This window comes from Apostichopus japonicus, chromosome 14, assembly GCF_037975245.1.
Source record: "Apostichopus japonicus isolate 1M-3 chromosome 14, ASM3797524v1, whole genome shotgun sequence".
Classification (NCBI taxonomy): Eukaryota; Metazoa; Echinodermata; class Holothuroidea; order Aspidochirotida; family Stichopodidae; genus Apostichopus; species Apostichopus japonicus.
Window position 1 is genome coordinate 18,410,803 of NC_092574.1, and position 20,103 is coordinate 18,430,905.

Sequence of the window (20,103 nt, forward strand, 5' to 3'; positions counted from 1 at the left end):
TACATCCAGAGCAGACCGAAGTATAAATTAAATAGAGTAGGATTATAAGACCACACACGGCTATGATACAAGACAACTTCTAATTTTAATTTCAAAGTTCCTTTCCACCAGAGATCATGACAACAACAACGACGACATGAACAAAAAGAAGCTTGAATGTCATTTGTAGATCTAATATGTAAATTATTGAAGTCAATATTTCTCCTTGGGGCACAAAATTAATCAAATTCCTGACATCCCAGACAATGAAGGTTGACTTAATAATGAAAATCAGAGCAGAAACTGACAAATAATTATTCACCGTGTGAGCGATTATTCTCATTCGAGTTGACACCGAACATGTCGACTACATCAACCAATAATCGCTCGGATGTACAAACTAATCGCTGCTTTAGTCTCGATACACAACTACTGTACTAAATTAGGCAGGAGAACATAAATTAGCGAGGTTCAAAGCCGCTATTCCGCAGCGTATCAGGTAACCCGTCACCCACTTGTTTGGTACTTACATCAGAAATGCATCTGTAATGTTGATAAATTTATGCCTGCTAGCAATTTCAATTAGAAGTACAAAGATGAGAGGACAAACGGTGAAACAAAAAAACTTCAAAATATACAGAAATTGTTCACCGTGGTTGTGCTACAACTCCACTCCTCGATCCCATGTTTGTGCGACCTCATTCGCTAGTACATACCAAAAAAAAAACAAATAAATAGATAAATAAATAAATAAATATATGGCCATAGAGATGAATAATTCAGACATTTCTGTCCAATGAAATTGTCCATTCTGTTTCAAATCCATTTCCTATGACCATGTGTGGGGACACAGTTGTAACACATGTGTTAGCCTACATAGACACTTCCAACTTAATTAATGGCTGATGTATTTAAATGTCATAACAGAAGCTGACCATAGACAACATCATTTCATCTTGTCTAGTTTATACAATTGACCAATGATACGAATGTGTGGTTCTCACTCTAATGTAGGGTTACCATACTTCTTTGGTTGAAAATCGGGACAGTTTAGTTTGCCGACAGGAGAATTTGTTTTGTCTCAAAAATTGGCCTGGGACAGTCCCTATTAATAGACATCATTTCATCTTGTCCAGTTTATAAAATTAACCAATGATACACATGTGTGGTTCTCACTCTAATGTAGGGTTACCATACTTCTTTGGTTGAAAATCGGGACAGTTTAGTTTGCCGACAGGAGAATTTGTTTTGTCTCAAAAATTGGCCCGGGACAGTCCCTATTAATAGACAACATCATTTCATCTTGTCCAGTTTATAAAATTAACCAATGATACGCATGTGTGGTTCTCACTCTAATGTAGGGTTACCATACTTCTTTGGTTGAAAATCGGGACAGTTTAGTTTGCCGACAGGAGAATTTGGTTTGTCTCAAAAATTGGCCCGGGACAGTCCCTATTAATAGACAACATCATTTCATCTTGTCCAGTTTATAAAATTAACCAATGATACGCATGTGTGGTTCTCACTCTAATGTAGGGTTACCATACTTCTTTGGTTGAAAATCGGGACAGTTTAGTTTGCCGACAGGAGAATTTGGTTTGTCTCAAAAATTGGCCCGGGACAGTCCCTATTAATAGCAAGGTAAGGTAACACCTGGCTTGCTGCGACGAAAGTACCGAAGGAGCAAGGAGACAACATTACTTTGTACATGTCCTACTTTTCTTAAAAATACTAGATTTACCACAAATACTGAGAGCCCCATTTTGTATACTAACTGGATTAAGTAATTCCCTTTCTATAAATTTTCAATGAGAACTACAGGACACTGCACCCTTTACATGCTGCCCAGGCTTTGAATTGATAATTGTCTACATCGGTCATGAAGTAGAACTAATACCTCCAAATGTTAGCCTGCTATGCCAATACTCTTCATACATATTTTCATGCATGCATTCTGGCAGGCATTTTGAAATAAACTCCAGACATTGAGGGACTGTGTTAACCTTAATAGATAATAAGATATTCCAGGGAAGGAAAAAATGATTTGGAGATTATAGCTGTAAAATGTTTCCTGAATAATATCCAGGTAAATGTAAACCCTATTTTTTTAATATTCCCTTCTCCTTGTGCTTTACTTCTGACTTTTATTGGTTATTACTTATGACCTACTGTAGTATAAACGCTATACAATTTTAACATATTTTGTTGTTAGAAATAGGAACATGCTATTCATTAAAAATCAAGATGGTCATGGAAGGGTATGATCACAAAAAATCAATAACCAGTGTTCTGCTGTAAATTCATGTCTTTCTTCATGGATGCAAAAGGTAATGATAACCCTAACCATGTGGGGGTGTATTAATTCATTCAAAAGCAGTGAGATCTAATGAATTTTCATAACCCCCCAAAAAATTAAAACAAATACTGAACTAGATACTTTGAAATCCATTCCAAAGAAAACAGAAAAAGGGGAAAAAAGGGAGAAAGAGACAGGTACCGTGGACAATCTTTTCTAAGGATTCACAGCAGAATAAAAATTAGAAATATAGTCCGTTTCACAATTTATGAATGGACATTTAAGTTCAGTGACAACCCTGCAGTACAGAAAGTTCCATTCTTGTATATGTATGTTACCACCACAAGCCTAAGGTTGTGAAAAATCCAACGCAAAATCAGGTTCTACGTACTGAAAACTTTGGGTTTTAAATGTTACAAGTTCTGTTACAATTCATGTGGAGTTTTTCAACTTGCAATTTGGCCTGTTCGGCCTCAGTTTAAGACACACTTGCACTTTTTTCGTAATCCGGTCAATTTACCTACGGAGATCCTGCTCACTCTCTGCCTTTTATAGATGTACCTACAAAGACATTTTCCGTACTTTAAAAAGCTTGTTAAAATCCCTCTCTCTATCTCTCTCTCTCCCTCTGTCTGTCTTTCCCTCTTTCTTTGAAAAAGGTTTATTAAATGCAATATTAGTATAGTTCCTTTAAAGACCGGCAAAATTCAATTTATCAGGTTGAATATCCACTTTACAAGCAGAGACAGACACCTCGATGGCACCCCCATGATACTTTCCCCAAACATAATGTGATATAATTTCCTACAAGCATCCAACATAAACAAAGTTTTCCAACAAGAGGAATGTGATCCTGAAGCAGGGTTTAGTGCAATTGAAGGGGTTACCCTAGAAAATGTTATTCTACTTTGTTTTGACACTTAACAGGTTTAGCAAAGCCACTGGGAGTTGTCCCTGTAATCCGTTTTGACGCCATTTTAAACAAACGATAATACTGCAAAACCGTCCTGTTACGCATGGAGTGGAAAATAACAACTTTTTAAAACGTCCCCATTAAAAGTGTTCTTAAACAACCACGTACTATTTCAATGATAGGGCAATATTCCCTTGACCTTACACGTATTAAGAGCCATTTCAATGGATTTCGTCCGTTAATGAAAAGTCCGCCTTTTTTAGGATTCGTTAACCTCTCCCGGATGAAGAAAAGGAAAAAACAGGTTAGCGTAACACTCTGTAGTGGTAGTTTGTACTGTATCATTCTGGCATGATTGATTCCTCAATGTCTGTACAGTGCTTGTTTATTTCAGCTACCATATGATGGCTCTGTTTAATGGCTTTAAGTTTGCTTTTGTTCTGCTTCAAAGCCAATTTTTGGATTTAACGACCAGGAAATTATAAGTATAAACATTATGAGGGCCTTTGAACCTTAAACGAGCACCGTGTATGTTGTATGTATGCTCCCCAAGTGAGTATTTTTGAAAATGACAGCTTCGAGGCTGGGGGGCAGATGTGGGAGGGGATGGTGAAGGGGTTAGCAGCTCCAGAAATAACATCAAACCATTCCACTTACCAGCCTGCATGTCTGTTCCATCGTCCACTCCGACCTGAGACCATCTCGGACTCATCTCCTTGAATTCATCTCTCTGTGGATTTGAAGATTGTGGAAGGGAAAGTTATATAAAATATCGTACTTTGTCTTATGAGGAAAATCAAGAAAAGGAAAAGAAAAGCAGACAGACACTTGTAGAAGGGATAAACAATCCGTTAGATTGGTGTCTATAACAAACTTTCAAAACTCAGATAAACGATCCATTTATTTGAAGTCCATACAAACTTTCAAAACTTATTCCTAGTCTTAATTCTGAATGGACTGTTCTACTGTAAGTGGTATATTTACTGACCACATGTACTGAATTCATCTCTCTGTGAATTTGAAGATTGTGGAAGGGAAAGTTATATGAAATATCGTACTTTGTTTGATAAGGAAAGTCAAAAAAATGGAAAGCAAAGCAGACAGACAGACACTTGTAGAAGGGATATAGAATTTACCGACCACATTTACTCTTCTCCAGCTACAAAACTCACCCTGACTACCCACTATTCATCTTCACACTGGTCTAGTAATAAGTCTGTCTACAGCAGCTTTTCTCAAGGGCCAGCACAGAGAAAAATTAATGAAAGCACTGTGGGTTCAGTAAGAACTCAAATTTCCCTAGATTGAACAATGCATGTGCAAGGTAGACTGGTATACTTCACAAATACTCAAGCCTGGGGCCTTCTTAGGGGCCTGCTGCCTATTACACAATTAGTGCAAGATTTACAGCTCATTTTGTTTTCTCGGATCAGATCGGATCGTAACACTCTTGCAGGGTGGATCTGGCCTGTGGGCCGCTTAATACCGAAAGCTGCTATCCATAAAGTTATATCAATAATGGCAACTTCAGCACTGATTGTAATATGCAAAGCATGCTATTGCTCAGAATATTAATTATAAAAGTGTGGTATAGGTTTCTTAGACATAAATGTTTCCATGTAATCAGGTTCCTTCAGACTTTATCATTAGATTTAAACATCAATTTTGCAACCAGCAAATTTTTTTCTGAAATATGTGTTACTTTTGTGTTATAGAAAAAATACTTATAATACAATAATCAACCTCGAATGTTGTTATTTTACGATGCTTAAACAGCCACATATGCATGTCATTGAAGCTAAATGACTTGTTGTTAATGTAATTTCACACATGCCAAGTTTGGTGACTTTGTCCAATTTTAGAGATTCAGTTCACTTTTTCTCTAAAATTATCAGGCATATCTATATAGGTGGGAAGTACATATATATTTGAGTCATATGGACATCTCACTATAGAGCTTATAATACTCTGTCCTCTCTGTATCTGAAGTTCATTTGATTGTTTTTTGTGTTCTTGCTTTGGTGTCACCAATTTGTATTTGGGATTTTTTTCTTTTTGTTTTGTTCATGGTTTTCACTTCATGTTTGTTCTTCCTCTCATTCTGTTTTCCATTCCTGAAAATGAACAAAATCAAATAAAACTTGAATCTTACAATCGAAAATATAAAATAAAAAACAGTGTTACCAGCTCTGAAAGTGACTTGACAGAATACGGAAGTTGCAAGAGACCCCAAAAGTTAGAGAGTTGCTCCGATGCAAAGTTAGGATTCTTTAAAAGGGTCAGCATGTCTAGAAAATCCTTTGGTCCATAAACTGGGCGGAAAGAACTCAAATCTGAATAAAATGGAGAAAGAAAGAAGATGCATAATTTCATATTTCAATCTTGTGCTTTGTTTTCCTCATTTTTTGTTTCCTGCTAAACTCAACAGATTGGGATTTTTCATCAACTATGGTTCACTACAATGTTTACTACTGTACCTAGGGGGACAACATGATGACAAAATTAGAAAAGATTTCTATAAATATTATTGAACATTCTTTTGTACAACTGATTTTGACCATCGTATTTTCTTTTGTGTAAAGTCTAACCGGATACACTCCTTTCACGACTACTTGAAATGCTTAAGGTGAATTCTACCATTCTTTAGACTTGGATGCAGGGGAGAGGAGGTGCATTTCCAGGGCCTCTGACACCAGGAGGACTCATGACCACCTAAACAGTTTTCAGCTCAGCAATGATTTTCACACGGACATGGTGTTGCTACTGTACTTAACCATCACAGAATATTGTTCCGACTCATGCATCACGCCCCTCAGTCCCAAACCTGAGCTCTGTGAAGACTGTACTGTTGGGTTCAGTCCTGAGGTAAAGCAAGCCTGCAGGTTAAACATGTGTACATGTACGCCTAATAGTGTGCTCAATCTCAACACTTGTTGAAAAGTGATGAAGCACATTCATGAGCTGAGGCTATGTATGGCATTATTGAAAGACAAACAATTACAAAATATATGAATAAATCTAGTACAAAGCCTCTTGATGTGCACACATTGGTTCATTCCACTGACCACAAACACCTCACGATCAATCAACTTAAATATTATCATGAAGGAGTACGTGTGAGTTTCAGATTCCATCCCTCCGTGTCACCCGATTGCAAATTAAGTGATATGAGTCGCGAACATAACTAAAAAGTTCCTGTCAAATATTTTAAATCCTCTCTCAAAGGCATCAGCCAATCACGAATACTAGATGGATTCCCAGCTGTGTCTCATCAAATCAAATGCATAAAATTATCCTTGACTTGACCACCAACAAAACAGATGCTTGACCATTGGAGATAAGAAAAAGAAAGCTATTGAATTCAGTCAGTCCAAAGAACAGTTCGCAAGAGTCATCGTCGACCAAAGAATTCAATCCTCGTGCTTTTTTCCGCCATTCATTTTAATTACTATATCAACTCCTAAATTAACTTTTCATCGTCAATGGTAATGGCTTTAATTGCCGGCAATTAATGCCACGATTGCATCTTGCATTAAATTAAGAAATCTCTCTTAAATTAATAAGGACATATAGGTCAGGTTACGATGATCAGTCTTCTTTCTTCATTTGTTAGGATGGGTTTTTTTCGTGTCAACGTATAGATCAAAGTCACACCTAATGAAATACCACGATGGTTGCAATCGTTCAAGGATGTGCAAATGTTTTTCTGTGTATTTTTTGTTACTTGCACTCAAATACGAAAAGGCCTTAAAGTACGATGAATGCTACGTGACATATAAACAAAGGGAAAAGCATGTTCGTTAATTATCTGCAAAGGTTTCCTTCAACTTTCTCTCCACTATTACGCAATTATAGTTTATTTGGCATATTGTTTGTTTGCTGATGTTGTCATTTTGATTTAATTATCTTTTCAAAACTTGATCATTACTTCATTGCTTCTAAAGTAATGGAGTGGAGGGATTCAAGTGACATAAATTATTCAATATTGAAGGAATAATTATCTACTAATGTTAACGATATACAGCCTGCTAGCTTGGTTCCGACTGCGACCTCCGTGTGCTATTGCACAGTGAAATGAATTCATGCAGCTCTTTTAGATTGGTCGACAAGTTCTTTTACCAAACCTACGTGAAGGAATCCTCACAGCAATATTACATCCCATCGACACAATCAGTTAGACAACCTTCTAGCCACTGTGACCAAAATGAACAAAGTTATATTAAATGATTTGATTCGAAATTGAACATTTCGTTGCCTGGTCACTTGTCATAGCAGGTTATCATTAAAGGGGGAGTGGGGGGGGGGGAGGAACTAGCAATATACAAAGTTTACATATAGATATGTTTGTATTAAGTTGCTTTGAGTACACTGAACAATATTATTTTCAATATTTGAAAGGTCAAGCTAATGACCTATATTGCCATGAGATGGCAAGCAGTACTTAATGAAATGTTGAAATCTTTTAAAGCATATTCATAAAGTCTCTGAATTTTGTCTGAAATAAGATACTATCATGCTTCCAACGTGGAAAATGGTTATATTGCTGGACTTGTTTCGTAACATGAACCATGATTTTCCAATTTTCGATAACATTAATTAAATCGCCCAATTTTTCAGGAAAATGCGTGCTCCTTTACAGTTCAGTATGAACAAACACGTCTCGTACTCGGTCTAGCGTAGCTGTTGCCGATTCTGCGGTGACCTTTCAGACAGATTTTCTTGCGAAGGTGAATCCTGAATATCACATGAAATAAACCATCTTACAATCCATTACATTCAAGATAAGTTCTGTTCAGCTAAGACTTGAGTCGATAAACTTACACTAAGTGGCAGTCGCTGCACATGTAATCGCAAGCATATTTAATAATCAAGAAGCTAGCTGGCAGTTCATCCACCCGAGAAAATGTCACTTTTATCAGCAAGGATGGGTACGAAAAAGGGTACGACCGCAGCTTACGAGAATGGAAGACGGCGCACAAGCCTTTATATTTGTACAAATTGTCATGACTCTGATTGTCAGACCCTATTTTATCAGCTCAGGTGAGACACATACTTATCTGAATGATGTATAGCGTTGCTACCGTTCTTATCAAGTTTATAGTAAATATCACATACCAGGCAATTAAACACAAGCTTAATGTAAAGTTGTCTTGAATCAGTTGGAATCTTTTCATTCCTTACATCAAGATTGACATGTTCTATCTTGATGGAAAAGTTGAGAGATAATTTATCGAAGCTCTTCATGCCAAGTCCAAAGGTTTTAAATAGTTTATACTAACAGAGTGAAGAAACATATAAGTAATGTACAGTCCATCAGATTGAAGTCTATCATGTGTATATATCATATGTATATGTCACATTCAAGCTTCTAGCTTTTGTGATTCTTAAAAAAGAAAATATTAAAGAAAAAGGAAACTGTGTTTACAATTAAATCCCTTCCAATTAATAAGAATATTGAAGAAAGCTCATTTTGAAGACAGTGATAAGGATATTTATTATTTCCAACAATATCTGAAGAAAATATCTTTTTGTTAATAACAAAATTCTATGAAAATAAATATAGCACTTTTGATATTCAAGAGAAAATTAGAAGTCAGTTTGCTACTTTATATACATCCAATAACTGGTTTAATATATGTAACCTCTTGATCCAGTCAGACATGTGATATTAGCGAGGTTATCACGGTACATACCATGTCATTCAACTTGGCTAATTGATAGACTTTACTAAGAGAAACATATTCTCTTTAGTAGTCTCTTTGCTAAATTTTGGGAGCGATAGACGTGACTTTCCGCACGAGATAAAGAATGTAGCATTAAAAAATACTACCTAATAAATTGGTTTTATTCCCGCTGGATTATACACAACTTAATACTTCACTTGTATATAAAAGTTTGACATCTTATGGCACTGTAGTACACAAGAACCCTCTGTGAACCTATAAACCCATCCACAGAGTCTCTCAGATAGCTACAATATACCCCTGACTATTCTGAAAGGTTTCTCGGACAGCATTATATACGACTATTGTCTTTACATGCGAAGAACATTAAGTGATGCCCGACATTTTTAAGCCATCCTTTTCCGTCTTATATTGCTCAGTCATTTGTTTGCTTCTGTTCCGTAATTCAGCTTTTAATTGCTGAGGTACGATAGCCAACCTTCCTGGGAGAAATCTTCAATTCCCAACGCTGAACAAAAACCGACAGCAAGAGATGATGAAACGAGTCATAATGTTTCAGGAAATGATGGTGTGAACATTCTTTCAACCCTATCAGGCAAAACCTATAAACAATTTAATCTCACAATAGAAAAGATTCTTAGCTATTTATTTAATTATCCTATCCGGATAGAAAATTGATAACGATCGCAAAAGTCAGATGAATTTACTAAAATTCCAAGAAATGTTTTTCTTTTGGCTGGTCCACGACTATCAAGCAGAGTGCAGAAAATATTTTACCTTTGTTATTATTATTATTATTTCAAACAAGCATCCAGACGGAAATAATGAACAGTGTAACTACTTTCAATTTAAAAATTACCATATTTAATGAATTAATATTAAGTTGCTCTAACTCCTATGAAATTAAGAACTACAGTAGGTCCTTATACTAGTTCATTAATTAAATAAGATACAATGCATACCTTGGAAACAGGGTTATTGGTGGGCCATGCATCCCACCTCCATTGTCAGTTGGGGGAAAAAATTCAGAAACGATCATAAACTGTCATACACTTGACTATTGATACAGTAAAAGACATTGATATGCTTTAGTTTTGATTACTCTTCTAAGAAAACTTACTTGATAGGTTATGTATAATGATAGCCTGTGAGCTGACCATTAAGTTTAAACTAACACTTGTCATAAACTTGTCACTCTCAATGCAGTGAAAGTAGACATAGATGCAATCAGTTTTTAGCACTCTTCTATTAAAACGTGCATGCCTATATTCTGAATGCCTGTCATATCGGCACTATATAATTATTAACTGGTATTATTAATTTACAAAGTAAAATTTACATATCAGATTATGTAAAGTGATAGCCTGTAAGATATGGCTATAGTGTTAACCACACTCGACTATATTACTTATGAAAGTCTGTGATAAACTGTTACAGTTTTAATTCCACAATATCATGGATATAGTTTTGACAACTTTAATGGAAAGAAATGAGAGAGTGATACGTCTTTTCTCATATTACCTGTACTTGGCCAAGATTTTTTAAGTTCTACAAACATGATATTTTATCAGACACGCATGTATTCCAACGTACTGCAAGCACTGTACCATCTACATATTCACTGAATGTGCAAACTGAAATCTCTCTCCCGACGATGTATACCAATCAAATTTATGCGCAACACAGACTTCCGTCTGAAATTAATTTACCAACAGCTAACCAATGTCAACGATGTTCCAGGAATCATCCTGTTTTTTATGTTGTATCGTATTACTTTGCGATATATAGGCTACTCTCATCATTTCCATCAGCAAAAGCCAGCGACTATTCAATAACCCAACCCAGTTCTTACCGCATAATACCGATTTAACGATCACTCTAAGAATCTGACATATTGTTTATAGGAATGGGCTCCAACAATCGGAAGTTGTTTCTTTCGATAAGTCGTTGAAATATCGCATTTCATTACTCGAGGTAATCCAAAGCTAAAGTGCATTTTATCATGTTACTCACATATTCCCTCTTCTGAAGATTAAGTCGTAATTGACTGCATTTCTAGCGTGAACTGTGAGTATAGCGAATAATCCCCTTCTCTCTTTTCATCATTATTTTCTTTTTTTCTCTTTTTTGTCTTTTTTGTCTTAAGGCTCTCAGTTATTGTGTCAGTGGCCTGGTTAATCATTTAAATCAAGTTCATTGCTCTCCCAGCAGACTCAGAAATGAAACTGGAAGCATTCTCAACGAATGATACCCACAGAATGTTTTTATGCCTTTATGCAACGACATGGTCTTACTGAGAAAAGCAAACCCCAAAGACGAAAAATAAAAAGTACCTACTATACAGAACACTTAAATATTCCAAACACAGAGTCACCAATACACATGTGCATTCTATTCTTGAAGTTGTGAGCAAGGTCTTCTTCAACTTTGTCCCTTAGTTTGATCTGCAGATTAAAAATTTCTTAGTAAAATAATCACAGGAAGCAATTGAGGGACCCTTAAACCCGTCTCATGGCAACGGAAATTACTTACTGCTTAAATTAGCGTAGAATATCGGATAAAATGGAGGATATTGCATAACAAAACGCATCAAAGTGTTTTGTATCATTTTTTACTTAAAGTTCTTCATCATCAAGTTTCTCAGAAAATGAGTACTTGTACCTTCATTATCTTGCTACGTACATGAAGGAGCCAAAGTTTGAATAATATTTATACAGAAAAACACTTGGTTCTGATTGGTGAGAGCTGATCATAGGCTGTCACTATAAATTTTATGACTTCAACACCCAATCCCATCATCCTCCACTTTTTTTAAAGTACTATTATATCAGAATGTTTAGTTGAAAATATCAACGTGAATACAAATGGATGTATTCATCTACTGAATTTTTCCCCAGCAGTTTATACAGCTTAGTTTCCTTCTTGTTCAGATGAAATCTGTGGTACCTGGAAACATCCCTCTTACTCCAATCCTAACCCCCCTCCCACCCCGTATTTTAACCCCCTTAAGTCATTTGTGGTGTTTCTGTCGTGTGAAATTGTGAAAATCATGTACGTAAACAGAAACAGAATCTATCTGTCTTCCTTTTTCAGATTTTGGTTGGATATCAATCTCACAGAAGGACATTTTACAGAGCAAGACAAAGAAGATCAAACTGGTGAGTTCTGCTTGGGTCATCCAATTAATCTGTCACATCTACTTCCTCTCTGAATCCAATTTCCTTTTTGTATTGGTGGGTGCAGGGGCGGGGGGGGGGACAAAACAGATTTTCCGGGTTGGCAGGGAAAAATTTTTACCATGTAGAAAATTATGCTTCCATGACTGTTAACCCCCTCCCCCCTCCACAATATCCCATTCCACCATTGCTTAATCTCTTTGCCTCATTAACCTACCAGTCTCATCCCTCCTCGCAATGCCACCCCACTCCCAATGCCCCCCTCCCCCCTTATTCCCATATCCTTCATTTGGTTTCTTTGACCGAGTAAATTAAACAAATCCAGGGCATCATCTAGCGAGATGCAAATGTTTTGAAAGTTATCAATGTATGGCGTCGAGTTCTAAATTGCAATCACACAATTTTAAGAGAGAATCAAGTTACATTAATTAATAACATATCTGATACCGTAACCATAGACGACTATAACCAGAACTGGCAAATGAAAATCAAGCTATCATATTATAAAGGATATAGTACAAGCTAATAATGTATGTATGTAATATAAAAATTCATGTAGCAATATATCATTACGATCCTCAAATTTATAAATGTTATATTATTAAGTCAAAATCATAAATGGTTATAAGCAAGAGGTTAGACTTATAACTAGTAAAGCAAAGTGCTTTAGCGCCCTCAATTAGTTCATAACTTTAATACAGGTTATAATGATGATATAAAAACCAACACAGACACACAGCTGGGCGGGAATGCTGACACTAAGTCTCAGACACCCTTGCATCCCAATGTCCAAATTCGTGGCAAAAATAAAAAAAATTATCGGGAAAGTTAAAGACCTGGCAGGTTTATGACAATATATTTAATCTTAATTGTGATTTATGAAATCAAATTACTATGCAATGTTGGCACAAACATTGAATGTTTGACCATGATACATTCTCACTACATTATGGTCCCTGTTTACTAAATATAGCATATCAGCCGATTGTTATAAATTTTCGTAATACGTTAATCTCACGTCAGAGAAAGTATCAAACACATGTACTGAAGCAGGTCAGTCCTGGACTTGCTACATAATGTACCACCGATGACACACAAGGCAGAAACATGCCAGATTGACCGAAGAGCACCTCAAAAGAATTTAGAACAACAAAGATGGATTCTAGTGTTTCCTTGATTAATAGAGCAGATACTAGACGTTATAAATCTTTGATTAAGTTATTGAACTGATCAAACTATAAGATACGGTAGGAATGTGGTCTTGCTGCCATTATCATTTATATAGACGATAAAGTTGAGAGTTGTAATATATTACTGCACTCACAGACACACTCCTATGGCACATTCACAATTATTGCTATGTATATCACTAAATCTATTATACACATAGTTTTTCAAGTGAACGTTTGATGTCGTTCCTCCTGGTGTACTGTACATGGCTATGAATCTTTGCATAGCATATATACCTCTGCCTTACATCAGCCTTGTCATACACTGAATAGGTCAGTCCTAAGATTAGCTTTGAATGTTTATTGCCTGGAAGGTTTATTGTGGCATAACCAGGATTTCTCAAATGAAGGGAGTGTTTGGGGAAGGGGGCAATTATCGATTGGTAGATACCAAAATAACTGCAAACATAGCTAGTTTAGAAAACATAACTAAAATGTACAAACTGCCTCTGTGCGAAACAATTGCTCAAATATTACCGACGTGTACCTTGTTTTCATCAAAATTATGTTTGTAGCTTTAATGCTAAGTGCCACAAAAGTTTCAGAAGAGGGGGGTGGATGGGTGTGGGGAATTGGTGACCACCCCATGGAGTAAGTCAGAACTGGATTCCGTTTTTTTTTTTTTTTTTTTTTTTTTTTTGTGAGATGAAAAAGGGAAATAAATGAAGATTGCACTATTTGTGATAGATAATCATAGCAGAGTGATTGCTGATGAAAATTTTCCACTTAATATACTTCAACCATCTGTCCACTGAGCTCCACTCTCATTATGTGCATCTTAAATGAAGCTTTAATATCAGGCTGTCCATGTGATGAAGTGCATAAAGTTACAATATGTAGTTCAAAGACATGTGGACAATGCAGAGACATAGGTTTTGCATGGATGGCCTTCCATAGTTGTAACCTTTAATGTGGAACAAGTATCGGTCAATATGCTGGTCTCAGTTTTATAATCTTATTGTAACATTTTATCTACTGAACGCTTTATTATACTAGAACAGTGGGTTAATTATACCAGAACAGATTCTAGGGTAGAATCTAACTCTTTCAGAACTGCCATGAGTAAGGAACGGGATGTAATACAGTCAGGGGGGTAGGAGCCGGGGGCCTTGGGGGAACATGCCCCCATTTTTTTCCAAAATAGCAAATAGTATTGATAGCATACTAACACAAGGTATATATTTAAGTGATATGGCCAGTGTGTATCGGTTCATAGCATAACGAGTGGTGGTTTTGGAATGAGAAAGTGCCCCTCTGATGTTGTGCCCCCCACTTTTTGGAAGCATCCTACCCCCCTGAATACAGTCCACTGTAATAATTAGGATACACTTTGTTTTCAGTTAACACAGGGTTACATATTTATAATGATTAATATCATAATGTACATTTATTTACTAATTATATTAACCTATTTCTATTAAATTTACACTATATAGCAACTTATTGCCAAATATTGTCGCAAACGGCATGTCATAAAATTACGAGAGCCATTTACTTACCCCCAAATAGGATAAAAATCTGGCATAGTTAATGTCCTAAAACTTAGTATACATAGCCAGCCAAATTTTACATATGGCTGAAGTTAATTGCCATCATCATCAATTGATCTGTAATAGGACAAGATATGAAGATTATAACAATTTTGGCATTAAGGAGATTCTCTCCTTTGAATTTTTTTTTTTTTTTTAAATAAAAAAAATAGCACTAAGAAGTTGGAGGTCTTACACAAATCTATGGATTTGGGGATCAGTATTAACTAAGTTATAAGTAATAGTTACAAAATGTAACCAGATGCCTTGAAATGATGAGAGATCAATGCAGTTTAACAAGTAACATAGAAGAAGGGGGAAAAACAAACAGTTTACATATCTAATCTGCTTTTCCTAAAAAAGATTATGAGCCGAAATAAAAGAAAACAACAACATTAGTAATGGAGGAGGAGACTAAAAGCTGTCACTTAAAGGAATTGCTTGACAGATGAGCAGCAGGGAGAGTAAGATCTGCCATCATGACAATAAACATCCTTCGTAGCGACAAGGGGGTTTGCCATTGCGTTTGCGAGTTTTTTTTTGCTTTATCACTCCTCTGTTGTCATAACCTCAGTAATTTAGTGTAACCGTCAACAGCCGAAACCTATCAGGCGGGGAAAATTACGTTCGACTTGGATACATTAGTGTCTATTTTCCTCTCGGTCTTACGATGGGCTGCCAGAGGAACGACCCGTTTTGTATCGCTAACTGATGAATGATTCTGTAAAGTAAACAGGCATCCTCTGGCGTAAAAATAGAACTGAGTTTTCCGGACGACGTCGATTGGAAACGTATGCAGCATGCAGGGTATAGAACCACGGTAGTTTACGGCCTATGTACGAAACAAGTCTTCTAAATCTATAGCACCGCATCAAAAGGCCAACTTTAGATCCATGCTTTCTTACAAATTAGAATTGATAATAGTTGACATAAAAGCCAGTCTATAGTAATGAGACATCTCTATGAGTAATTTGAGACCAAATTATGGACACAAAAACAAAGAAGAAAAAGATGGAATCATTATCAGCATGAAGAATAAATTTAAGGGCAGAGGCTACGAGCTTTTTCCATTTACTCTGGAAGATATTTACATGACATATATGCTCACTCGATGTGACATCACATCCTGCCCAAGGACACTCTCATTTCTAGGGGTGGCCATTGACATGACAAAAATGACATGTGATGCCAATAGACATGGACCATGTTTCAAAGTTTGTCGGAGAAAACACGCTCTGCAAACTTTCACGTTATGATTGCAATATTTAAGTACAATTTCAACAATGTTATGAAACTGGTAAAGATTATATTAACTCTTAATAAAATTGTACTGGTTTGCACAGTCGGTCTATTGCCTGTATGAGTATTTATGTACATGTAAGTAGATGCAAGTACAGGACACAACATACACTCATAGAGGCTTGTCAGAGTAGGTGTAGGATTCTGTAAATGCCAGACGAAGGTGTGTCCAGAGGGAGGTCAAGCCAGATGTCAGAGGTCATGCCAGATGTCAGAGGTCATGCCAGATGGAGGATGGTGCACCAAATTGCCGGACTGTCAGGCCACGAAGGCAATAAAGGGATGCTCTTTGGGGTTTCATTTTATAGTTCTTTTAGTATTACATCTCATTACATGATTAGCATTATCCAAAAAGGATTTACATTGCCTGTCCTTGTTATTTATAAGCAAACTGAGTGACCATAGGTAGGGTTTTATAAAAAAAAAAATTTAAAAAAACTTGTAAAAACATTTAGCAGAAAATTGAAAGATATAGTAGTTGTTTCAACTTGTTCTTACTATGTAAAGCAATACAGCCATACCCCACACATTGCATTAATCGATAAAACCATTTTTACGGTGTATAAATGGCTGCTTTGCTATCCTGGTAGTTTGAAAAAATAAAAGACAGTCTGTCTGATAGAGCATTCCTACAAACTTTGAAATGATACTGGAAATATTTCAGTGAACTTGGGAATATTGAAAGACTGCCCTCACTCAATGAATCAAGTTCTGATTCCGCCAGTTGATATAACATGTTCAAGGACAGAAGTTTTATTGATGGATCGTACAGATCACATCGGGCTTCTTTCAGACGGAAAATGGTTTAACTTTGTATCAATTTGAGGTAGCATGACAGGTTACTTTTATCTTGAAGACATTTGGATGACAAAATGGACGTAAGTAGTCTGTCGGACAGCAGGGGGGGATTTTTACCGATTAAAGATGTTGTTTCTTTTTCTTTCGTTCCCATAGAAATAGACTTTAGCTATTAAAACAGTAAAAGGCAGACAATCGAATGAACCAAACATATCTGCTACGATTGAGGATGTTTGCAAATTTTTGAAATGAATAACAATTGATCCCAGGTGTGGCTGAATATGTGTCAGCTCATACTGTAGAGTTGCTATGATGACCCCTAGGAAATAAGGGGAGGGTGCCCTGAATTTTGAGGTTGCTACAGAATGCATTTATGCTATCTATGCATTCTCATGCACATTAAAAGCATAAGTTTGCAAACCTCATTAACAATACCACAATAATGATCTTGGAAATACCTTTCATGTCCAATGAGAAATATAGCCCATGAAAGCACCTTGTGACTGGTTGTTTTGGGTCTTTTATTCCCCTTTTTGTCTCTCTTACATACTTAACTCCTACCATTCCTCCCCCACCACCCCACCACCCCACCACACCCCCATCCCCTTCACTACACAATATAGTTTATATGTTATATATCATTCATTATATTCTTATTTGCTTTTTTTCCAAGTGAATGTACCTGTATATATGAAACTTGCACGGTCAGTAAGGAGATACGACTATTAAAATGGAGTGAAACCAGTGACAAGTTGATTCTTAACAGTTATTTAATGAAAGAAAATCTCATAGACTGCTCTAATTCTTTCGATCCTAGTGCCAAGTTTTGGAACAATTGTCAGAAGTTAGCAAATACATTCAAATGCTGGCTCAAAGGGGGAAATGGTGGTCGCCATTGTTGTGGGGCCGGGATAAACATTAAAAAAACAGTCATCTTATAGATAAATATAGTGTTTTTATAAATAGCTAAACCATTTCACGATGTTGCGACTTTTGTTATTACCGTTTAGACTTACTGTAAATATCTGTATGCAAACTGCGTGAATGATAAATACTTTCCATGAAAGAAATTGAAAAAGAAAAGAACTATTTCTTAAAGTCTGTTCACTCTTAATACTTTGCATTGTAATTCCAATCACCCCATGATCATGCATTCTTGGGATACTGTTGCACATTTACACAAGATCCAGATATTGGACATGGCTATATAGGGGGGTAGCCATCAACTAAAGGCTGGATACCACATATTGGTATATATCACAGTACATTATAACCATTAGGACACTGTTTCCAATCACCTTCTAGCCTAAAATATCTCAATTTTATTCGTTATGATTAATTACCAACTGCTAATAGCTGCTTCAAAAACCAGCCCTAAACAACCAGCAAAGTACACCATACCTGATCATGATTAATGTTTCTGTCATAAAACTTATTTCTGGGAGGCAGATCATAATATCTGAGATGGGGGGGGGGGGGGCCATTGCAAGTGGGAGAAAGGAAGGTAGTGAGGTGCCTCAGCATGCAGTTTACTCTAACATCATCCGACTAACCCCAGGTAATTAACTTTAATTACCATTTAGGGAGAAGTTTTCCAAATATGAGAAGACTTGTCTCTTCACCGTTTTGTCTGAGCGTCTCACATTCAGGGAACATGAGACAAAATATCAATACGAGACTATAGAAGATACAAGAGGTTATAAAATCCAGCACATTATTGCATGAATTTTAATCAATAGTGTAATATAGACTGGGTTGTGAAATTTTTGTATACAATTGTTGAGTTTCTCTTGACAGTTGTATCAAGGAGGATAGAGCTGGTATAGGTTACAGTGAACTAAAGGAACTGAGTTTTAGGTGAAAGAGAGTTCCATGTCGTCAGCCCAGAGGCCAAATCGGGCCTGTGAAAAATTTCATGAAAGATTCAATAACTAGCTAGATGTGATGAAAATCAACCCATACTTTTATGCTAATCCGTTTATGCAGACCCTTAGGAGCCTTCAGCTTGAGTATTCTACCAGCTAAGTTATCCGGCATATTGTGAGGTGTTTTTTGTTCTCCATCATGGCCCTGTTGATCCCACCAATGCTTTTCCTCTGGTCCTCATAGAAAACGGATAATGAAGACTTGAAGCCTTTAAGAAGCGTTGCTTTGGTAGATGAGACAGAGATATTTATGAGAGAATGAACGAAAGCGAGAAGCCAGGAAAAGTAGGAAAACACTTTCATGTCCATTTATTCATGGGAAAATGTGCAGACCAAATGTCCAGACTGTCTTGAGCATTGGTCGTAAACCACAGACTTTAGTGACATGAAAGCGATAAGCACAGGTCATTAAAGATTTAGTAAGTCTCTAAGGATTTATAAGAGCTGCCAATAAAAGTGCAAATTTCTTCTTCCCCTTTCAAGTTTGAAATGTTGTACACCAAATTCTCTCCAATCCACTTGCCCGAAATCCATTAACTTTAGTAATTATTAATTAGCTTCCCCCCCCTCCCCTGCTGTATATCCTTCCTTTTTCCCTTTTTTGCTTGGGGGGGGGTTGAAATTGTTCAAAGGAAATACTTATCTTAAATGAAATATTCTTAGATGACAATTGCAAGGCATTTAGCTCAACTCAACAGAACAACTCAGGGAACAAATAAAAAAAAAGTTCTTTCTCTGTAATAAGACTTTTGTAATTTAAATCATATTAAGACCATGAAATATTGGCAACTTGGTCTCTAGATGGCTATGATAATCAAATATTTCATCAAAACACATTGAGTGCATTTGTACAACATGATTATGATGTTTGTGTGGCACAACCTGCTGTTGTTGGATAGATATACGAAAGAAAAATACACTGCTCAATAGAATGGTTTATAAGTGAAATAATCCACTAGCCTGGACAGGGTTTCCCATTTGGAAAACCTGACGTTTTGAGGTAAGTTTGTTTACATAGTTTCTATTCTATCACAGGAGATTGTTTTTTATTTGGTTGCTTGGACCTTTCATGATACCAATGTGAATTTCAAAGGCTAGGTTCGGATAAAATCAAATTGATGTTGGCCTAGCTGTTTGTTATAAACAAAACAAACAACTCCAAAGTAGAATGTTTAAAAAAAATATAAAAATTATCGCATACCGTCATTATTTTCATCTTTACTGGTGTGATGTCCTTTACAGAATGGAGGCCTTTTTTTTTTTTTTTAAATTCTT

The 20,103-nt window shown here is 36.3% G+C and overlaps 2 protein-coding genes across 4 annotated transcripts in view; one reads left to right on the forward strand and one right to left on the reverse strand.

Annotated features, from left to right (window-relative positions):
• LOC139980018 (TBC1 domain family member 19-like) overlaps positions 1-20,103 on the reverse strand; it is a 146,627-nt gene that overhangs the window by 98,156 nt on the left and 28,368 nt on the right. For both annotated transcript variants that reach the window (XM_071991362.1, XM_071991363.1), the window contains exons 7-8: positions 5,373-5,521; positions 3,846-3,918 (exon numbers count right to left, since the gene is read on the reverse strand). In XM_071991362.1, the coding sequence (XP_071847463.1) occupies positions 3,846-3,918; positions 5,373-5,521 (222 nt within the window). The remainder of the gene's footprint in view (positions 1-3,845; positions 3,919-5,372; positions 5,522-20,103) is intronic.
• Positions 1-20,103, forward strand: part of LOC139980020 (cholecystokinin receptor type A-like) — a 108,843-nt gene that overhangs the window by 14,117 nt on the left and 74,623 nt on the right. For both annotated transcript variants that reach the window (XM_071991365.1, XM_071991366.1), the window contains exon 2: positions 11,966-12,030. The gene's annotated coding sequence lies outside the window, so the exon portion shown is untranslated. The remainder of the gene's footprint in view (positions 1-11,965; positions 12,031-20,103) is intronic.